This window comes from Anticarsia gemmatalis, chromosome 26 (genome assembly GCF_050436995.1).
Source record: "Anticarsia gemmatalis isolate Benzon Research Colony breed Stoneville strain chromosome 26, ilAntGemm2 primary, whole genome shotgun sequence".
Taxonomy (NCBI): Eukaryota; Metazoa; Arthropoda; class Insecta; order Lepidoptera; family Erebidae; genus Anticarsia; species Anticarsia gemmatalis.
This window is the reverse complement of record NC_134770.1, coordinates 3,604,928-3,625,948: the sequence shown is the minus strand read 5'-3', so window position 1 is coordinate 3,625,948 and position 21,021 is coordinate 3,604,928. Positions and strand designations below refer to the sequence as shown.

Below are 21,021 nucleotides of genomic sequence, written 5' to 3'. Positions count from 1 at the left end.
AATACATACGATTTACTTACGAAATACTTTACGATTTGAATTGTGATTTTATGCATAAATAGAATTCACGGTGGCTACTATTTATCTCGGTGAATAGTTGAGAAATCATTGTAATTGTTTGAGAGGTAAATTATTTGACAGAGGATACCTTAAAACAAACTACAGGCGAAAAAGTAAATTTTCAGCTGAATTCCTATTGTTAGTTTTCACTTACTTAATTTTTTTTTCAAAAGAACTGTATTAAAACCACTCGTGTCTCCCCAGGGTATGCTGAACCACTTGAAGGACAAGAAGGACGTGGGCTTCTTCACATCGATAGCTGGTCTCATGAACTCTTGCTCTGTGCTGGATCTGGATGCCTTCGAGAGGAATACTAAAGCTGAAGGTATACTATCTTTTTTATCGAAATAATGTCAGCAGCATTGGTCCAGCTGCATTATGATATAGTTACACATGCTATATACTGACACGTAAGCATATATTAAGCAATAGCTACTTTGTAGCACATGAGTTGAAATATTTCTAATAATGATCATGCTCATTTCGAGATTGCTTCAAAATCGACAGCCGTGAGATTTTAAGGCATGCAATTCTTCAAGAACCTTTTGTAATTCTATTATTATGAGCTATGACTTAAAAGATTTCGTTTAAAACTTAATGATGACTATTTACCTCCTTTCTTTAGGTCTGGGTGTGGGTCTAGAAGGAGCCGCCGGTGAGAAGAACATGCACGACGCGGAGTTCACGTGCGCGCTGTTCCGATTCATACAACTGACCTGTGAAGGACACAACTTGGGTGCGTGTATAAATGTATTAAATAAGAAATAAAGAACACATAACATAGCAGAGATACAGGCAGCATGGCGAAGACAGCATATTTTGTTAATTATAACTAAAGGTTAAAAAAAACACTTTAAAAAATATAAATTCAGTAATATATATGAATGAATGTGTTACAAAACAGTAAGCAAACCTTATGTGATTAACTAAAATGTCACAAAATATTGTAAGATGTTTTATAACTTTTTAAACAGATTGGCAGAACTACTTGAGAACGCAAGCCGGTAACACGACGACAGTCAACGTGGTCATCTGTACTGTGGACTACCTGCTGCGACTGCAAGAGTCTATCATGGACTTCTACTGGCATTACTCCAGCAAGGTAAGCTAAAGCCTTTGATTGTTTTAAATAATCTTAACAACCCACAGCTACAAAAAACATACTTTGACCATGTTTGGTGCCGTTAAAATGGTTAGGTACCTCGCTCAGTAACCGCTGCGTCCCTAGGGAAAGTTATAAGTCAATCCAGGGAAAATATTTTCGTGATGAGCATTAGAAACTATATTTAGTTTGGGTGTTAAGTCCGCCTTTGTATGTATTTAGGAATATATAAATATATTTCTGAGTTGTCTGGTCACAATAGAACAAGCTACTGCACTGCTTAGTTGGAAGCAGATGATCGCGTTGGTTCTAATTTTCTTACTGAACTTGTACATTTCTTTTAGGAACTGATCGACCCGGCCGGTAAGGCGAACTTCTTCAAAGCTATTGGCGTCGCGTCACAAGTATTCAACACACTCACTGAGGTCATCCAGGGTCCCTGTACACAGAATCAACAGGCTTTGGCGCACTCAAGGTACCGACGAAATATTACTTGATTAGTTATAATAATATTTAGAAGAATTTGCAAGCATATAACATTTTTTTGACTATAAGCTATTAATATACGTACCTAAACCTTTTATAATGAATGAAAAGCTAAGTTCAAATAAGGTCACGATTGCCACAATATAACCAATTATATTTTTACTTAACAATAATAAATTATAGTAAGAATAATTCCTAAAATATTTTCTCTTTGGAAGGCAATAAACTTGAAGCAAACTCATTACATCACGTAAGGATAAGATTTATTACATAATTTATTCATATACATACTGGCCGCTTGTTTAACAACAAACACATTGTGCTTTACTATACTAATACAAACCTATTCTTCTAGATTGTGGGACGCGGTAGGAGGTTTCCTGTTCTTATTCTCTCACATGCAAGACAAGTTATCTAAGCACTCGTCACAAGTGGACCTGTTGAAGGAGCTGCTCAACCTTCAGAAAGACATGATCACCATGATGTTGTCTATGCTTGAAGGAAACGTCGTAAACGGTGAGATTTTATTCATTTATTGCATCACGCCTATACAGTAGTGAAATTTATTTCTTTAAGCGTCTTGATGTAAAACTTTAAGCTTATATTGTTTTCCAATTAATAAATTAAGAAATAAATGGATGCTGGATTACCTACCCGATGGATAAAGTGACAGATAACGTATGTTACGCTAACCAATTCCCACCTAGAACTGGTGAAAGAGGCCTTTGAACTTACGCGCGGAATCACTTTGTTCTTGCGTTCTTTAAAATAAAAAGTGACAAACAATAACTTTACAAAGTGGCATTCATACTTTTATCATGGAATGTCTGTGCATGGAAACGTATTCACGCATAGAATCCCATCATGTACTCTATAGCCATTTAGTTATATTCAAGGGTATTTTTTACCCCTCAAGCTGTCTTAAGGGGTTGTCAAAAATTTGTAAAATAACAAGGTTGACTTTTGAAGTCATACAAAATTCATTCCTAACAGTTGAAGGCTTTATACGCCCGACGGTAACGAAACCATAGCGCGTTTTAATTTCAATGCACAACGCCATCTAGGCAGCGAGTTGGCAACTATAATTCAGAGACGCGGTACTAAAATATCCTGTATTATGTATTTCATTTCGGTTTTGTATTTGTTTTAAGGTATATGTATTAACATTAACCTTAAAACTTGTTTAGCTGTTCAAATATTTTATAGAAAAAGGAGTTTAACTTTATTTTGATTAACATCCAGTCCCAAATACATATTTCTAGTCGGCGTACATAACTAAGTTAAACAACTGTTGAGCAAATAAGTAAATTGTAAACTAATATTTTGTCAAATTCATAAAACTACGAAACCAATATTAACAATGAGTTATTTTCTTTCCTTCTACGCCAACGATAACGCTCCAGTATTTAAAAAAATACTCTATCCGCTCCGTTATTTCATAGAATTAATATTACACCCATAAAATCACACCTTTTTCTCGCAAAGAACAAAATAATGTAATAGTAGTAATAGAAATAGTAGTAATAATGTCATGAAAACTATTGAAATATTTTTCTTCCCAGGCACCATCGGTAAACAGATGGTGGACACGCTTGTGGAGTCTGCTTCCAACGTGGAGCTGATCCTCAAGTACTTCGACATGTTCCTCAAGCTGAAGGACCTGACTTCCAGCCCCAGCTTCCAGGAGATCGATGGCAACAATGATGGATGGGTTCTACCTAAAGACTTTAAGGAAAAGATGGAACAGCAAAAGAGTTATACACCGTAAGTAGTTACAGACTGTATTTTCTTTTGCGATAGGAAGGAAAGATATTGACAATAGGTCCTAAACTTAATTTGTGACCAATTGAATCTGGCGGATATTTTCAATCAGAGCTGGTTTAATCCGGACCACTTTCTTTAAGTGATAATTTGAGACGGTGTTTGCATTCAAGCATACCTTTACTTGTCAAAACAGTTGTTTCGGATTTATGTCTGAGTTCTAAAGATGATTGTGATAAAATTACTTTTAATGTAGCATGATTGTGATCGAAAGAAATGTTTAACCTGCTGTTAAACATTTTTTTTCTATATGAAATTCTAAATGAGCGATCATCAGCATTACATTGATTCTGAAATGTGAAACTGTCAATCACAGCGAACGTGCTTTTCTTTTACTTTCAAAATTACGTAAATATATTTTAGACCCTTGACATATCAGTTCATTTAACTCCTTTCTCCATTTCCAGTGAAGAGATCGAGTTCCTGCTAGCTTGTTGTGAGACGAACCACGACGGTAAACTAGACTATGTTGGCTTCTGCGACCGGTTCCACGAGCCCGCCAAGGAAATCGGTTTCAATTTAGCTGTGCTGCTCACCAACTTGTCCGAACATATGCCTAATGAACCTAGGTAAGATATGAGTCCAGTAAATTTTTAATAACTAAGTTGAAAACCTTCTTTGATTTATCGGTGTAAAATTCTCTAGCGACTAAACTGATTAATTGTGATTTATAACCAAATTTGTAAATGCTTAAGCATTATACTCAAAAATAAGGCCCGTAATGGTATACATACAGTACGCGCACACACGATTTTTCAAATATCATTGACTCTTATAAACTTTTAAACCCCCAGGTTAGCCCGTTTCCTGGAAACTGCCGGATCAGTACTGAACTACTTCGAGCCGTTCTTAGGTCGTATCGAGATCATGGGCGGCTCCAAGAGGATTGAGCGAGTATACTTTGAGATCAAGGAGTCTAACATCGAACAATGGGAGAAGCCGCAGATTAAGGTATGTATAAATGGTGATTTTTTATGATATAAATAGGATCTGATGCTCTAAGTTCGCTTTCCTGTCAAAAGAGATATAATTTGGCAAGTTCCACAAATATTTAGGTATTTTTTGCAGAAAGCCCTGGATTTGGTTTGTTTGTTTCATGTCTACGATCTAGGGTTCAATTACTAGTTCTGACAGCCTTATTAGGCTTCTCCAATTTCTTAATAGTTGCCTAGTGTCGTGTTCTTGTCCGCTATAATATATGGCCGACCAAAAAACAATGGTTAAATATTATACACTCTTTCAAATGCTTAATGTGGATGACAAAAAATAAAAGCTGTAAACGTCATTTGACCTACATGATAACTGCATCAGTAGTTTTGTGGGATATCTACTAAATAACTGTTATAAAGATGTTTTAAGGTTGAATGATGATTTCCCGTTATAATCAAACTTTTTTACCTTTTCCCCCAGGAATCAAAACGTGCGTTCTTCTACTCCATCGTAACGGAAGGTGGTGACAAGGAGAAGCTGGAGGCGTTCGTGAACTTCTGCGAAGACGCCATCTTTGAAATGACTCATGCGTCGGGACTGATGGCTGCCAGTGAGGAGTCCGCCGGAGGACCCAAGAACAGGGAGGCCAGTTATATGTATATGGGAGATGATGATGATGAAAGGTATGTAGTAATACTTTATGAACCATATTTGTTGTAATTATTGGGCGGATTTCTTTCAGATTATTTTTAGTGGCTACTTTTTGGGTAGTCCATGTCACTTGGGTTTGTTAGCCATTTTCAACGATGGGTTAATCATTTATTTTTGTGACAAGGTACATTGTATGAAGGGGCATTTAGCTTTCCTTGAGTAACAAGGTTATTACATTAACTTGATTTTTCGGCGGATGGACGTGAAATCACATTTTGTGCTGTTTATTCCAAAAATGCTGAGCAAAGAAACCAAAACAAACGTAAAATACTTGACCAGACTTGATCCGAAACTGCAAGTTTATATCGCCCATTTATTGAGTATTTTCTTGCATCTTGCTAATTTGTACGCAATAACATATCGAAAAGTCATCTCTCGAATGCTGTTATCAATACAATAAATTCTTCATTTGTTTCAGAGCCGGCAAAGATCCCTTCCGCCGCGGTCTTCAATCGGTCAAAGACGGTTTCTCCACGGCATTCTCGTCCTTATCTCCTTCTAACATAAAGCAGAAGATCGCAGACATGCAGCAGATGCCGCCCGCCGACCTCGCTGTGGGATTCTTTAAGATGTTCTTCTATCTGTTCTATTACCTCGGATATGGCGTTCTGGTTGTAGTTAGGTGAGTTTAATTGTAGTATGTGTGGTCAATGTCTATTGTATGGGATTACTGGAGAGAAATTTTACAGTTAACGTGAATAATTGTTAAGTTAACTATAAAAGTCAGTAAGTAAAATCGTAACTTAAACTATTATAGTATATTCGGTCCTAATTATAATCAAGGCTACGCATTCGTACGTGTACCTACGTCGTATTTTTCTAACTCAAGTTTGTAAAAAGTAAATGAAATGGTTGATGAAATAGGAATAGACGGACAGATAGACAGACGTGATGAATTTATAAGGGTTTCGTTTTTCACTATTCGACTATGGAACCCTAAAAATACGTAAGGTTGTACGTGTGTTTTGTTCTTGTCTCCTAAAACGTGATGCAGAAATATGGAACATTTTATGAAAATACTGCTCCTTAAGGATAAAATTTGATTATGAAGAAATTATTTGATGTATGGCAGTCATTCTCTTTAATCTCAAATAATAGACATTGATCATTAAGTTTTTGGTAATAAGGTCGATAATCGAATATCATGATGATTGGATCGTTTGTTACACGCCACGTTTGATGCACAGTCATTGGTAAATGCTTCACTATTATCCATTGATGTTTTATATGGAATTTTATTAATTTGTGAATATAAGGGGAAGAATAATGGCGATTCTGTTGTAAGAGGAAAAAAAAGTATTAACGATATAAGAACAATAGTATTAAGAGTAATGAGATTCAAAGACACTATCCCTCTTATTCATAAAAATATATGAAGTTATGAAAGGCTTATAAAGTGTTTTGTTTCTTTCACTCCTTAGCGAAATGAAAGAGAGAAAACATATTTTAGTAATTGTTTAACTAAAATAGGTTTATAGTGTGTTTATGAATAAGAGGGTAATCTTGTTTTTTGTTTACGTACCTATTAAGACAAATGTACGTGCAAGTTCATATTACGTATAACTTGCGTAACGCAACGTGCACGCAAAGAAAGATTTATTTAAGGAACTGTTATAATTTATCAAATAGTTCTTAAATGCGACTTTTATCTTTATAAAAGGCAAGTTTTATGTAAGCAACAGAAACGCTAATAAATCACAAATTAATAAAATATTTGTTAAGTTTGAATTATTTGTGCACTTTGAGAGCTATAGAAAGCTTTTTCAACACTTTTAGTTGTATTCAGTGTTTATAACATTGTTGCATGGTTATACGGATAAAGTTAAATATATGAGAGAATTACGGACGTATTTGGATGGCAATGAAAAACATACCATAGAAAGAAACTAATGATGGCTAAGTTTTGTAGAACATAACTTAAGTAGAAGATAGATTCATATGTATACGATATTTTTGACAACCCAGTGTGCGTATTTACGCTTGGAGTACAAATACGAGCAGTGAAAATACGAGTAGTGTGAATTACTCGACGTACAACAATAATATAAGTAATTGTGCACGCAATTCTTCTAGATGCTTCAACACAATTCCCAAACGCACCCCCTAACATTTTAGACCAATAATTTATTAGAATATTAGTTAAGATTTGACGTTGTCGTAGTGACTTATAAGTGTAGTAGAATAGCACAATAGTTCTAAAACTTACACTTGATTACCTTACCAGACCTTTTATAGCACAAATTTTAAATCCACTAATCTATCCTGAAACACCCTTTTTCTTAATACAAGAACAAGTTTGAAAGGGAAAGGGTACATCTCACATAACAAACACATATAACATGTGCCCTTTTCGAAATAAAGTAGTCTTCATACAACCAGAAAGCAATTTCTTTAAATATCCAAACCTTTCCTCAATCACCCTATTTTCAATTTCAATGCACTCTCTTGACACTCGGTAAAATATGGGCCAAGTTCATAAAACTTTGTTGTTCAGGTACATATTCGGTGTGCTACTGGGCTTGATGCGAGGACCACAGACGGAGGAGGTGCCTCCCGAACCAACGGAGGAGGAGAAAATCGGTCAGTTGAGGCACAGGTTGCTTGCAAACCAGTCAAGTAAGAACACACAGGTATACAGAGTGCTAGCTTCGCACTACAACGCTTTTGGTCACTGGAGTCGAAAAATAAAATGGTATATGAGAATACTTAAATTTGCATTGGCTTTTGTCCCGAGGTCGATTTCAGATTATCTATGAACTTAATCGTACTTACCTCGGTAGACAAACTATGATTGGAAGCAACAAATTTTTACTTCTAAAAATACGAAGGTATAAGTCTGTGTGACTAACAAAAGCATAATAAATAGTCACAGAATGATGATTTCAACAAAGTGTCAAAAATGGTTTATTATACTTACATCCATGATTCAAATCTTCTTAATTTGTGGCATCAATTTTTAGAATGATGGTTTTTTAATGTGACCTATGACGGGATCTAGTGTCGGATAGACAGGGATAAATATGACATTGCCATGTGACCAAAAGCACCAACAACACGAAACACTTAATCGCCAAACGCAGGTTTAACAATTGTACATGTAAAGTGAATTGTAATAATATAATGAACGTGACGTCAACTTGTATATGTATTTAATATTATTGTAATAACTATTATATGATATAACAGATCTGCATTTGGATAATGGTGAAGGTAAGTTAACAAACACTGTCTATACTCTACACAACGGCTGTACCTACATGTTATTATTTATAAACGCATTTATTTGTCTCTTTCACGCGTAGCACGTTTCTGGTATGAAAGAAAAAGAAAGTATATTGTGTTTTATCTAGCGAAAATAAATTTATAATGACAAAAAACTTGTTTTACATAATCGTATAAGCTCTTTTATGCAGTGTTTATCACTTTCAATCGATTATGAAAACGTATAGGTGTGAAAAAGACAAAACACTGTAACTAATCAGAGCCTATACGACATTTATTAGAAAGACAGAGAGAGAAATATTTATGCGTTTATAAATAATTTATTACTGTTAAAGTATAACATCCTCGGTGCGACATTTTATTGAAATAATGAAGACTAAATCACTAAAATTATTAAAATTGGTTACTACACGTTTTATTTGATGTGTAACAAAATTAAATTGGATGTTATTGGCTGTTGCACCACCGAGCGCCATTATTTCTTATTAATTCGATGTTCTGTGTCAATGTTGTCGTTTTTTTTTTACTAAATGTGATGTTTTTGTAAAAATATTCTGTGAATTAAAAAAGAAATGTATTGAATATATTCAAAATTTTATAAGTATAAAAAAACGAAAGTAGTTTATTCCCAAATTTTAAGTAGATAAAGCAAAATTTTCTTGATTTCGAATTCAAAATTTAGCCAGATTTGCCTTTGTTTTACTATTTTATCAAAACGGTACTCATGTATTTTTATCAGTGCTATGATTTATAAATATAATAAAGGTTTATCAAATCATCATAAAGCTATTAGTTACATGGTTTATATTAAATCTAACCTGATTAGTTCAGCGATACGATAAACCTCTTCTCTGCAACAGGTTCTCGACTACTACCAGCGTTACCACCGGCTGACGACACTGGACAGATGCAAGTTTCTGCTTTCGGACTGGATATCACTAAAGAAGACAATGGACAGTACGTATAGTTTTCAAACTATACAAAAAATAAACACAATGAAAGGCCTATACTCAATGGAATTCTGGGACTATAGTGCCAATAAAATTATAGTTAACTTTAACGTAAATCGTTAGGGAAGTTTCTCTGATGGAAAAGGCATAGGCATTTATCATTATCAAACTACGAGCTAATTATAGTACGCCTACAATAATCTTAGCTCACTTGCACCTATTACTCGAACTAAATGAATTCTCATTCTGAAATTTTATTCAACTCTTCCGAATTCAGATTTTCTATTTATCTAAGAATATTGCTATAACTGTAAGTACTTCATAATAGAACTGTATTATTCCCAGGATACAAGTGAAACCGCACGAATCACCGAGCACATCAACGCCATCTTCCGGCGAGGAGGCTGAGGTATCTCCGGACGAAGGCGCCGACCATCCCGAGGAACAAAGACCACCGTCACTCATTGACCTTCTAGGGTATGTTACTATTTATATAAATAAAATAACCTTAATATTAAAGCTCAATACAATTAGAAAAGTAAATTTTAAACATGTCGTTTTTAGGTTCGTGCCATGGTATGTTATTATTTTCCACTAAACCAAATTTGATTTAACGAAAAAAGTTTGATTATTGACGTTTATTTATAACATCGAGGAGTATCGTGTTATAACTTAACGTCAATAATAGTTGTGGAGGTCCGAAAGACAGTCGCATCTTGTAAAATACTGGTATTCGGCTGCATCTGATGACAGAAGCCGACTCAAATATAGTTGTAAGAGGTTACGCTGATGATATTGACGTTGACATTATTTTTCCACTGTTTATTCTATTATAATGTTTCATATATTGTGACGATTTGTTAAACTGAACTTTTGTTTTAGGGCTCAGTATGGGTATGTATTTCTATAACGTCACAATGTCGTTAGTTCCGTAGTTCGTCATAGTGAAGCATCAACTCATATTGGTTTTTTACCTTCTTCTCTCTATCTAGAAATAGACAGAGAATTAAGTCAATTTATTGTCTCTTGTCACGTTTTTCTTCTCCAGTCTCTCTTTTCTTCTTACTCCGTCTTTTCCGCTTCCTAGCTTTGTTTCGCTCTCTCACTCCTGTTCTTACTTTTATATTATTGTTTTGTCGTCGCCAAAAATAATCAGTTTCCTAGTTGTTTGTTCATTTATTTTATTCTTGTCTCCGTTCCCCTCCAATCCCTCCCCCGTGTCTCTGCTACCCCTCTTTTTCTTTTCTCTTCCGCGTCATCTCCCCTCTCCCTCTCTCTTCCTTTCTCTCTCTCGCTCTCTTTCTCTCATCGAGACAAAGACCACAGTTTAATGTTTTGTAGTAAATTCGCTATCATTATAAATGTTCGCTGAGAGTCAATCATATTACATCGTCAAGATATATTTCAAGTCCTCTATGACGCGGGAATATTTCATTTTAGGAGTTGTTAGAATATCGACATTTGTATTACCTAATATTACATCACATTGTAATGTCAATGTAATTAATTATGTGCTCAAATGTATAGTCAATAGCGTGGTTTGTGATAAAGCTAGCATGTTTTTAAATATCAGCAGCCTTAAATATATTTAGTGTTCGTGGATTATCGGGTCGTCGAGTGAAAGTAGTTGCTTTACTTGGATATAATAAACAAATTTAGTGTTTTCTTGGAAACTATACGACTTATACTTACCTAAAAATCTTAAAATTAACGATGATACTTTAAAATGTATACATTATTCGGACACAGAATTATTATAGTTTCCTAAAAGCCACGCTATTGACTTTCATAAACAGCCTCTACACAAACCAACACCTGCCTAAACAGTTGCCTAACATTACAGAGGCGAACAAGCCAAGAAGCAAGCTCAAGAGAGGATGGAAGCTCAGGCCGTACAACAAGCAGCCATGTCCGCCATCGAAGCTGAGAGCAAGAAGGTAACATTTACACAAAATATTGACTGTATTAGCTTAGTATAAAATATCAAAGTATCACAAACTGGTCCATATTTCGTTACTAACAAAAGATAATTCTGCTAAACCACCTTTGACGGGGAATTCTTCCATAAGATACCTGACTCTCTTGGGGTTGAGAATACGGTTATGTCAGATTCTTACCGACTAAAACCTCCCTGGACTACGAGAGAAATTCTGGTACCGCTATTTGCGATCCAGAACTGCTAAACCACCTAGCAAACAAAACGCGCTGTTCGGGATTCGGCAGAATAAAAGTTATGTGTCCAATATTGCTACCAACTTATCGGGTAGTTACAATAACTAACCGTTAGAACGGATTTTTACACACGTTGAGAGCAAATTAGGTTCTTACGCGATCTCCAACATTAAATCGCTTAATATGTAGGTACTAGGTACTAACTGTTAAGATAAATTACTTTATGTAGCCTTTGCCGTCAACACCGTACTCATGATTTTGTAATCCACGAAATATAAGACGTACGCTTTATTCATTATGTAATTGTTGTAAAGTATGTATGGAATGTATTTGGCACTCCGCTTCTACATCGACATTTTGTAGTTTATCATAATATAATACATTAATTACGTTAATATTACGCAACCATTTCTGCTACTTCATGCAGCTTGGACGCTCAAAAAAATATCCGAAGAAAAAGGTAATACATACATTAAACGATTTTACCTCTAGAATTATGTCAATATATAAAATAATAGATTTTAGCTTTAAGATTCACATCATAAACTTACAATCATCAACTTAACTATCACCAAATTCGCTTAATTCATTGGCATCATCAAAATTCATCAATTATTAAATCAACCATTTCATCAAATCCAACATACTCGTAGATAGCATCAAATGTCAAATAATATTCGAGAGAAGCCGCAAAAATAGATCGAAATTAGTCACTGTTGCAGATAATTAAACATAAGTTGCGACAAACCTAGCACATGTTGCGACAAACCTTGCATACGTTGCGACAAACCTTGCATACGTTGCGACAAACAAAACAATATTTACTAAAATCTAAGCAAAAAAAAATGCAGACAAGGTTAAATTTGCAAAACTAGAAGAAAAGGCTTAGCCAAATAAGATAGTACTACTACTTCGTACATTGAATCATACGATATCAAATCTTAATCAACTTCCAAAACTTCAATCAGATTCAAAATTACACCAAATAACTTTACTTATTACACTACACATAATACTCACTTGCTCTTCACTTGGTGCCCTTCCAGCAGGCCGTGCAAGGTCCGTCTCCGTCAGCCCTGCAGCAGGTGGATCTGTCGCAGTACACGCGCCGCGCGGTCTCGTTCCTAGCGAGGAACTTCTACAATCTGAAATACGTGGCTCTCGTGCTTGCCTTCTGTATCAACTTTGTGCTGCTGTTTTATAAGGTACATTATTGTAAGGATTTTTGTTAGAATGTATATAGTGTTGGTAACTACAAGACACAATAGTTAGGAGTAGATAAATTTGAAACGCATTCAAGCGATTTTTTAATTTCCAAAGCAAAATATCAGTGACACTGAAGAACAGAACCTTTTTAAGAGTTTCCTTCCAGAATTGATAGGTCGGTAATATATGGAAAGGTAAACATAAAACCCACATTTAATTGTGATGCAAGCAAAGAGATGAGGAATCATTAAACTTGAAATTGTCTATTATTTTCTTACTCTCAGGCTTCCACCAGAAAAGAAAATTCGCCACCTTACGCAAGCCTAAAACGTACATACTTTCTTCGCGTGTCTTTCAATAGCTTTTAAAAGACATCATTAAATGATTGCAAATCCATACTAATATTATAAATGCGAAAGTAACTCTGTCTGTCTGTCTGTCTGTCTGTCTGTCTGTCTGCTACTCAATCACGCCTAAACTACTGAACCAATTTGCGTGAAATTTGGTATGGAGATACTTTGATATCCGAGAAAGGACATAGGCTACTTTTTACTCCGGGAAAATATCTCATTCCCACGGAAAACAGCGACAATCGGAAAAAAACCGCTCCACCGCTTTGCGGTTGCACTGGCGCTTTCACTAGATGGCGCTACTGGCAATATTAAATCGCACTATTATTACGTTTTATGTCTTAGCTGGGTAAGCCTACGCTTTGGAGATTTTTAACCGAAATTTGATTATTATGCTACTTACGTTATTCTAATCAGTTGGGGTTATACTCTTTCGAATTGATATTAGTTTGAAATAGTTTCCACTAAATATTTCGTGTCGTTTCTTTTAAGTAGTTTTAATTACATTATTTTCGTATTTAATGTTAATATTATACCCATTTAGTGGTATTTGGTAGAATTTCGTGTAAGTTTAATTGTATATTCTTTTAAGTACTTAGTTATGAGTATTATATTATAGTATATGGTCACCCATCCACGGAACAACCTCGGCAAGCGTAGCTTAACCTTAGAGATGGATGCGCGCGGCTGTTACTTTGCTACGAGGTTCTCTTATCTATACAAATATTAAAGCTGAGTTTGTTTGAACGCGCTAATCTCAGGAACTACTGGCTCGAATTGAAAAAATATTTTTGTGTTGACCATTTACCAAGGAAGGCTACAAGCTATATAACATTACGCTTCGGCCAATAGGAGCGGATTAGCAACGAAAATTGTTACAAAAACGGGGAAAATTATGACCCATTCTCTCTCATGTGACGCAAGCGAAGTTGCGCGGGTCAGCTAGTTCTTAATAAAGAAAAGACATTAAAACATAAACGTGCAATATTCCAGGTGTCTACATTAGACGCGGAAGGCGGCGAGGGTTCAGGACTTGGCGATATCATCGGTGGAGGCGGCTCTGGCTCGGGACAAGGATCTGGCAGTGGAGATGGTACGATTTTCTTTTTTCTTCTTTACTCCTACATTATTATCAGCAATATGTTGGATATCTGATCTTAAATGTAAATTCAGTGGCAATTTTTCCGTCTACAGCAGTCATTTTGGAGTTATTGAGATCAAATATTTATATCCCAAATGATAACCCATAAAATACCAAAAAAATCGATTGACAGAATATTTTAGGCTCCTCAGGCCTCACTGAAAAGATTTCAGTCTGGAGCCTTGTATTGTGGATTGTTGATGGTTACCCACGAATGTTTAATAAATAAAGTTTAATCATCACTGATTCTCCGGAAAGCTTCATTTTGTTTTTGTTCGTGATTTTTAACACGGCACACCACATGCTTCTATAAGTGTCACAACAAGTAATACCAAATATAATTATATACCTCTAATTTTAGCACAAAAAGACCTGCTTATACATTAACTAAAGCAACATCTATTATTGTCCAGGTGGTAGCGGTGAATCAGGCGAAGACGACGACAGTTTAGAAGTGGTGCACATAGACGAGGACTTCTTCTACATGGAGCACATCATCAAAGTGGCTGCTATACTGCACTCTATCGTCTCGCTCGCTATACTGATTGGTTATTATCATCTTAAGGTGAGGTCTTGAGACATTTGAATATGAACTTTATTGCTGGATAAATAGGGCCTTATTTCCGTCGAAGATCTTTATGTGATTGTAGCCTTTTAGTTTTCTTTGGTAATTTGTTTATTATACTTATACACAATGTCAAGATTGTGCTTATAGATGCATATTTTTTTATTTCTCGATAGTGCACGAGTGCGCCACTCGAGCGGGTCCATTGTTTAAACTTTTTACAGCTGCATGATTAATTATACAATTTAAGATTATATCTTGATTACTGGACGTTTCGGCGCAAAATTAAATGCATACACGCGTTAATTCCCGTAAAATATTTTAAACGAACAAAGCTTAAGTTTAAAAGTAATAAAATTTAATGTTGTATATTTCAGGTGCCGCTAGCTATCTTCAAGCGTGAGAAAGAAATCGCTCGTAAACTGGAGTTCGACGGTCTGTACATCGCTGAACAACCGGAGGACGACGACTTAAAGAGTCACTGGGATAAACTAGTCATATCTGCCAAGTTAGTACCAAGCTTTAATTTAAGCCATTGTAGGTTACAAATGCTAGCCACATTGCAATTTGGTATTGTATAAATTAAGTTCTTGGTTAAGAAAACGATCTGACTCAATGGTCCGTATTATGGTCACGAATTTTCGGGCTCGTTTCCCGGATTGGACTAATCTATACTAATATTATAAAGCTGAAGAGTTTGTTTGTTTGTTTGTTTGTTTGAACGCGCTAATCTCGGGAACTCCTGGTCCGATTTGAAAAATTCTTTCAGTGTTAGATAGCCCATTTATTGAGGAAGGTTATAGGCTATATATCATCACGCTACGACCAATAGGAGCAGAGTACGAGTAAAAAATGTTACAAAGATGGGGAAAATTTTGACGCATTCTCTCTTATGTGACGCAAGCGAAGTTGCGCGGGTCAGCTAGTGTAGAATAATGGACTAATTGCTAATATAGGGCGTTTGTGCCAATATGCCTCTAACGATAGATTTTATGGATATTTGGGCCAAAAAGTCGTTCCCAAGTTTTTTTAAAAGAAATACACAGCCTGGAGTAAGGAAACGCAGGTTGTAGATCTCCGTGCCTCGGAGAGTCGTACGCCTGACCTCTCACTGGTCGTGTCGGATACCGTACCACCAGACTATTAGAGTGATGGATTAGAGAGTGCACTGTATATGCTTACATGCGCGTCACTATAAACAAAATCCTGCGCTGTAGGCTGGTTATACTTGACCAAACCAAATTCCTGTACAATTGACTGGCCAACGAAACTGGCCGCCGAAGTCATTATTAAAAATATGTTTCAGTTATCTTAAATAATATTGTGATTAATGAATATTCCAGATCATTCCCAGTGAACTACTGGGACAAGTTCGTGAAGAAGAAGGTCCGCGCCAAGTTCTCAGAGACGTACGACTTTGACTCCATCTCCAACATGCTGGGCATGGAGAAGACGTCGTTCTCCGCGCAAGAGGAAGAAGGCAGCAAGGGACTTATTAACTAGTTAGTATTTTATACCTTATTTGTTTGAGGTTAAGGTTTAAAATTAATAGCACGCCACAGGTGATACACGTATACGTTCAAGACTTGGCGTCTTTCAATTCTTAGCAGATAGTTAGTTAGTTAGTTTTTGAAAATCGCCTTTTATTTTAAAATGTTATGAGGAATAGCAATTTGACAATTAATGACAGACTTCGCCGAACTGCTTCAGAATTCTGCCACATCGCACTATGCTATCAATCTAGCAGTCCTCATTAAAAACTAATCTTCTTAAGAATTATTTATGTATCCTAGTTTTGAGTTTGTAGTAGTTATTGTATGACAAACGACTATTTTTCATTATTAACATAACAAAAGTAATAATTAATAGTCTCCATTCACTGTTTTTACCAAAAAATCACGAATCATACTAAAATGTTCCTCTAATTTCCAGCATAATCAACATAGACTGGCGCTACCAAGTATGGAAGGCGGGCGTCACGATCACAGACAACTCGTTCCTCTACTCTCTATGGTACTTCTCGTTCTCGGTGATGGGCAACTTCAATAATTTCTTCTTCGCCGCGCATTTGTTGGACGTGGCTGTTGGTTTCAAGACCCTTAGGACTATCTTGCAGTCCGTCACGCATAACGGAAAACAGGTGAGTGACACGATTTTCTGTTCAAGTAGTTAAAAAATATAAAATTTTAGCTATCTAGTCATTTCGAGCCTTCCCCACCCCCCTAAGAAGGTAGAGTTTCCGAAAGTATATTTGAAAATAAGGTTGTTGGTGAAATTGGACATTAGTCCTTTGGTCTAAGACCAAAATAAGTATTACCAGATTTACTATATTTGGTATTAGAGTATGCCGCATTGCTACATGATTTAAATTTATATTCAAACGCAAAAAAACTGTCTATTATGATCTACCGCTAAACCACAGAATATTTTTACAAAATGACCAACCAAACGTCCTTACACACCTATATCTAATGGGCAAGAATGTATAGGGGGAATACATTCTTGCCCATGATCTTTTGGCTGTAGGATAGATTCCATGGGAAGTGGTCCATAGTAGGTCAGCACGAGCGACGCCTAGACTTAGAACTGTCTCTAATTATTCTATTTCCTTCTGTTTCAGCTGGTACTGACGGTGATGCTGCTAACAATCATCGTGTACATCTACACGGTGATTGCGTTCAACTTCTTCCGCAAGTTCTACGTGCAGGAAGAAGATGATGAAGTCAATAGGAACTGTCATGACATGCTTACGGTAATGTACCAATTAACTTATTTTATTTTTAGTTATCAAATTCATTATCAAGACGTAGCTTTTAGATTTTTTTGTTATTTTCCTATCGTCCAAATAAATCACTTTTTACGGGAGATTATGCTGTCGATTATTGAGTTTAAAGAATCTGTCAAAACTTATTCTATCCTAAATAATATCTTCTATTGGTCTTTTTCGACTCTCTCCTTTTTGTCTTAAATTCCCAACCTACCATTTTTCTGACTCGTTTTCTGACCACCCTTCTCATTTTCACCGTTCTTTTATTCACTTCATTTCTCTCGGCAACATCTTTTGCTCCATCTGTCTCTTTCTTCTTTCCATCTCTCTTTCTCATCCTTTCTTTATGTTACTTATGTTTTATAGAACCACTTTTAAACAGCAATAAATAACATATTTTTCTCTGCGCGCAGTGTTTCGTGTTCAACTTGTACAAGGGTGTGCGAGCTGGCGGCGGTATCGGCGACGAACTCGAGCCGCCCGACGGAGACGACTCCGAGGTGTACCGCATCATCTTCGACATCTCCTTCTTCTTCTTCATCATCGTTATTCTGCTCGCTATCTTGCAGGGTCAGTATACTATTAACTGTTGTAATTGTAACTATCAAATAAAATAAGTAGATGGTATCTTCAAGTACTACATCATATTGGTGAAACGAATTTATTTATTTATTGGTACTTCACAGCTGACAATTCTGTATTACAATATTTAGGCTTAACATTACGCCAATTACGAGCACATCATTAATATACAAAATGAGAGTAGGAAGGTCTTCTTGTGTCTGCTTGATTGTAGTGCTGAAATTTCTTCTATCAAGACTGCAACCGAGAAATTTTATATGGAAAATTGGTTAACGTTTTTACTGCCTTATGAAAAAACTAATTGTAATTTTGAGTCTCAAATTCGAATATTTGAAGGCGATTTAAGAGCACCGAGTAGGTATATGATTAATCCTGCTAAATTGAGCAAGTGAAACGCGTTTTGAAGCTGAATCTCCACCAAGAAAAGTTATTAATTTCCATGTTAAGTTGCCTAAGCATGATAAGTTTTTCACATTTTTAACGTTACAATTGCTAAATTATTGTTGTCTACAGGTTTGATCATTGACGCGTTCGGAGAGCTCCGTGACCAGCTGGAGTCAGTGAAGGAGGACATGGAGTCCAATTGCTTCATATGTGGCATTAATAAAGACTACTTTGATAAAGTGAGTACACATTATGAGTTGTCCAATGATATATATTTATTACTTGCTGACCCGCGAAACTTCACTTGCGTCACATAAGAGAAAATAGGTGATTTTTTACCCCGTTTTTGTAACATTTTTACTGGTACTCTGCTCCTATTGGACGTAACATGATGATATATAGCCTATAGCCTTCCTCGATAAATGGGCTATCTAATACTGAAATATTTTTTTCAAATCGGACCGGTAGCTCCTGAAATTAGCACGTTCAAACAAACAAACAAACTCTTCAACTTTATAATATTAGTATTGATTATTAATTATTTATTATCTCAAGCTCGATCTTAACATTGTTTTATGACAGCAAAACCTAAATAAAAATAATTGAATAGTTAGCCTGCACTTAGGTAATGTGCATCGTTGTTTGGAAGTTCCTAGATAAAACGAAGTGTTGAAATTTAACCCATTAATGTTCCACTGCTGGGCAAGGGTCTCCTCCCGGAATGAGGGTAACCCCTCCCTCATTACGGAAGGAGACCCTTGGCCGTGAGTCCACCGCGCTGACCAAGTGCGGATTGGGATTGCGGTATAAAACTAAACGTTTTACCGGGTTACAAGAGTGAGGGAATAGAAAGTGTAACTGTGTATTGTGCACTCACTTAGGAAAGATAAACAAACACGGTGGTCAGTTTAAATTAATCTGCTTGCCTAATATAGACCAGGACCTTATTAACAATGTATTTTAATTCTTTCAGGTACCGCACGGGTTCGATACGCACGTGCAACGAGAGCATAATTTAGCGAACTACATGTTCTTCCTTATGCATCTCATCAATAAACCTGACACTGAATATACAGGTATGTACACACTTGAACAGAATATTCCTTTGTTCAAGACCTTGCTTATACTATTATCATGTACCTTCGCCCTTAATGTAGATTTTCATGGTCTGTAGGTTTCTAATTTATTTAACGAAGGTTTTTTTTTCAATAAATACGTTGATACTTTTTCGTTTAATGTTGAAACCCCACTTATTGAGGCTTGATCGACACATGATTTATTAAGATTAGAAGCAATTTGTTGTAGTTTTTATTTCAATATATTTTTTTTAAGTTAATACTGAAAATTATTTGCATTTTCCTCAAATTCAATGGTTCTATATGTTTATGACTATTTTCTAAACTTTTGACCAAAAAAAATCGCAATTATACATATCTAATAAAGCTTTGTATTTTGTCCTTTAGGTCAAGAGACGTACGTATGGAACATGTACACGCAAAGATGTTGGGACTTCTTCCCAGTGGGAGACTGTTTCAGGAAGCAGTACGAAGACCTCATGGGAGAATAGACATACATACATACATATTTATATACATATATACAGAATTGTGACATTGTCTTAATTTTAACCTTATTTCAACGAGATCTAGTTTTGAAATATATTTTTTAGTGTGTGATTTCGCAATTTTAAAAGTTAACTGGTATTCAAATAATAAAATAATTGAGAGGATTTGCATAGGTTTTTTCTTAATAAAACGTGGAATAATTTTACTTTTTCGGGCGTTAAGTCACACTTTGAATTTGCCAAAATGTTTTTAAAAAAGTGTGTAATTGATTCTTTAACCTATTTTTTCTCATTTTCCTTTAAAACAATGTCACTTTTATGTATAAACAAGAAACTATATTTTAGAATACGCGCTTCAAATAAATGGCAATTTCGATTTGCTCAAACACAACACCAAATAGTAAAGATTCATTTACGTTATATTTGCATGTTTGTTTGTTTGTTTGTATATAATCATATTTGAGTCTATGATAGATATTTTAAATACGAGATTTTCAAATATGTAGATACTTTTACGAACAAAATATATAAAAATTCCCTCTTTTCACTCACTCTCTTTTCAAAAGGGTAGAGGTGTGTATTTATTTTGTGACCGATTTCAGAACGAACAAGTAAAATGATCCATAAAAAAACATGTTTTCTCTTTCTTTTTAGAGGGAAAAGAAAGAGTTAGCTATACATTTGTTTGGATACTTTTACTTCGTTTCTTTGAAGGTCTTTAGTAACTAACATTAAGATGGTTGTGGTAAATGGGTCTTTACGAAATTCGATTAAAAAAATATGTCAAAATGCTTCATTGTAAAGTTCAAATTCATCTCGAAAAATTTCTAAATAGATATCTATCTCATAAGTTTAACTTAAGGTGGCCTTTCCATGTAAACTTTTCTATTTTTAACTATTTCGATATAGTTTATGTAAGATAAATAAAATTGTTAAATAAAACTATTTAATTTTATATTGTTTTTGTTTTATTTTAAGCTTAATTTTAAGTTCATCAGTCTTAAAAGA

The 21,021-nt window shown here is 35.3% G+C and overlaps 1 protein-coding gene across 13 annotated transcripts in view; it reads left to right on the top strand.

The window, feature by feature from the left end:
• Positions 1-20,968, top strand: part of RyR (Ryanodine receptor) — a 167,703-nt gene extending 146,735 nt beyond the window's left edge. For 8 of the 13 annotated variants that reach the window (XM_076131806.1, XM_076131809.1, XM_076131802.1 and 5 more), the window contains 25 exons: positions 265-385; positions 686-796; positions 1,035-1,162; positions 1,507-1,637; positions 2,004-2,164; positions 3,211-3,412; positions 3,877-4,038; positions 4,264-4,420; positions 4,880-5,082; positions 5,529-5,732; positions 7,605-7,690; positions 9,193-9,289; positions 9,628-9,759; positions 11,126-11,219; positions 12,501-12,659; positions 14,004-14,103; positions 14,565-14,716; positions 15,094-15,224; positions 16,060-16,218; positions 16,649-16,856; positions 17,337-17,468; positions 17,897-18,053; positions 18,579-18,688; positions 19,423-19,525; positions 19,913-20,968. In XM_076131806.1, coding sequence (XP_075987921.1) covers positions 265-385; positions 686-796; positions 1,035-1,162; positions 1,507-1,637; positions 2,004-2,164; positions 3,211-3,412; positions 3,877-4,038; positions 4,264-4,420; positions 4,880-5,082; positions 5,529-5,732; positions 7,605-7,690; positions 9,193-9,289; positions 9,628-9,759; positions 11,126-11,219; positions 12,501-12,659; positions 14,004-14,103; positions 14,565-14,716; positions 15,094-15,224; positions 16,060-16,218; positions 16,649-16,856; positions 17,337-17,468; positions 17,897-18,053; positions 18,579-18,688; positions 19,423-19,525; positions 19,913-20,016 — 3,504 coding nt within the window. In that variant the 3' untranslated portion in view covers positions 20,017-20,968. Of the gene's footprint in view, positions 1-264; positions 386-685; positions 797-1,034; positions 1,163-1,506; positions 1,638-2,003; positions 2,165-3,210; positions 3,413-3,876; positions 4,039-4,263; positions 4,421-4,879; positions 5,083-5,528; positions 5,733-7,604; positions 7,727-9,192; positions 9,290-9,627; positions 9,760-11,125; positions 11,220-12,500; positions 12,660-14,003; positions 14,104-14,564; positions 14,717-15,093; positions 15,225-16,059; positions 16,219-16,648; positions 16,857-17,336; positions 17,469-17,896; positions 18,054-18,578; positions 18,689-19,422; positions 19,526-19,912 lie in introns of all 13 variants that reach the window. The other 5 variants (XM_076131799.1, XM_076131800.1, XM_076131798.1 and 2 more) reach the window with 1 other exon arrangement.
• Positions 20,969-21,021: the final 53 nt, after the last annotated feature.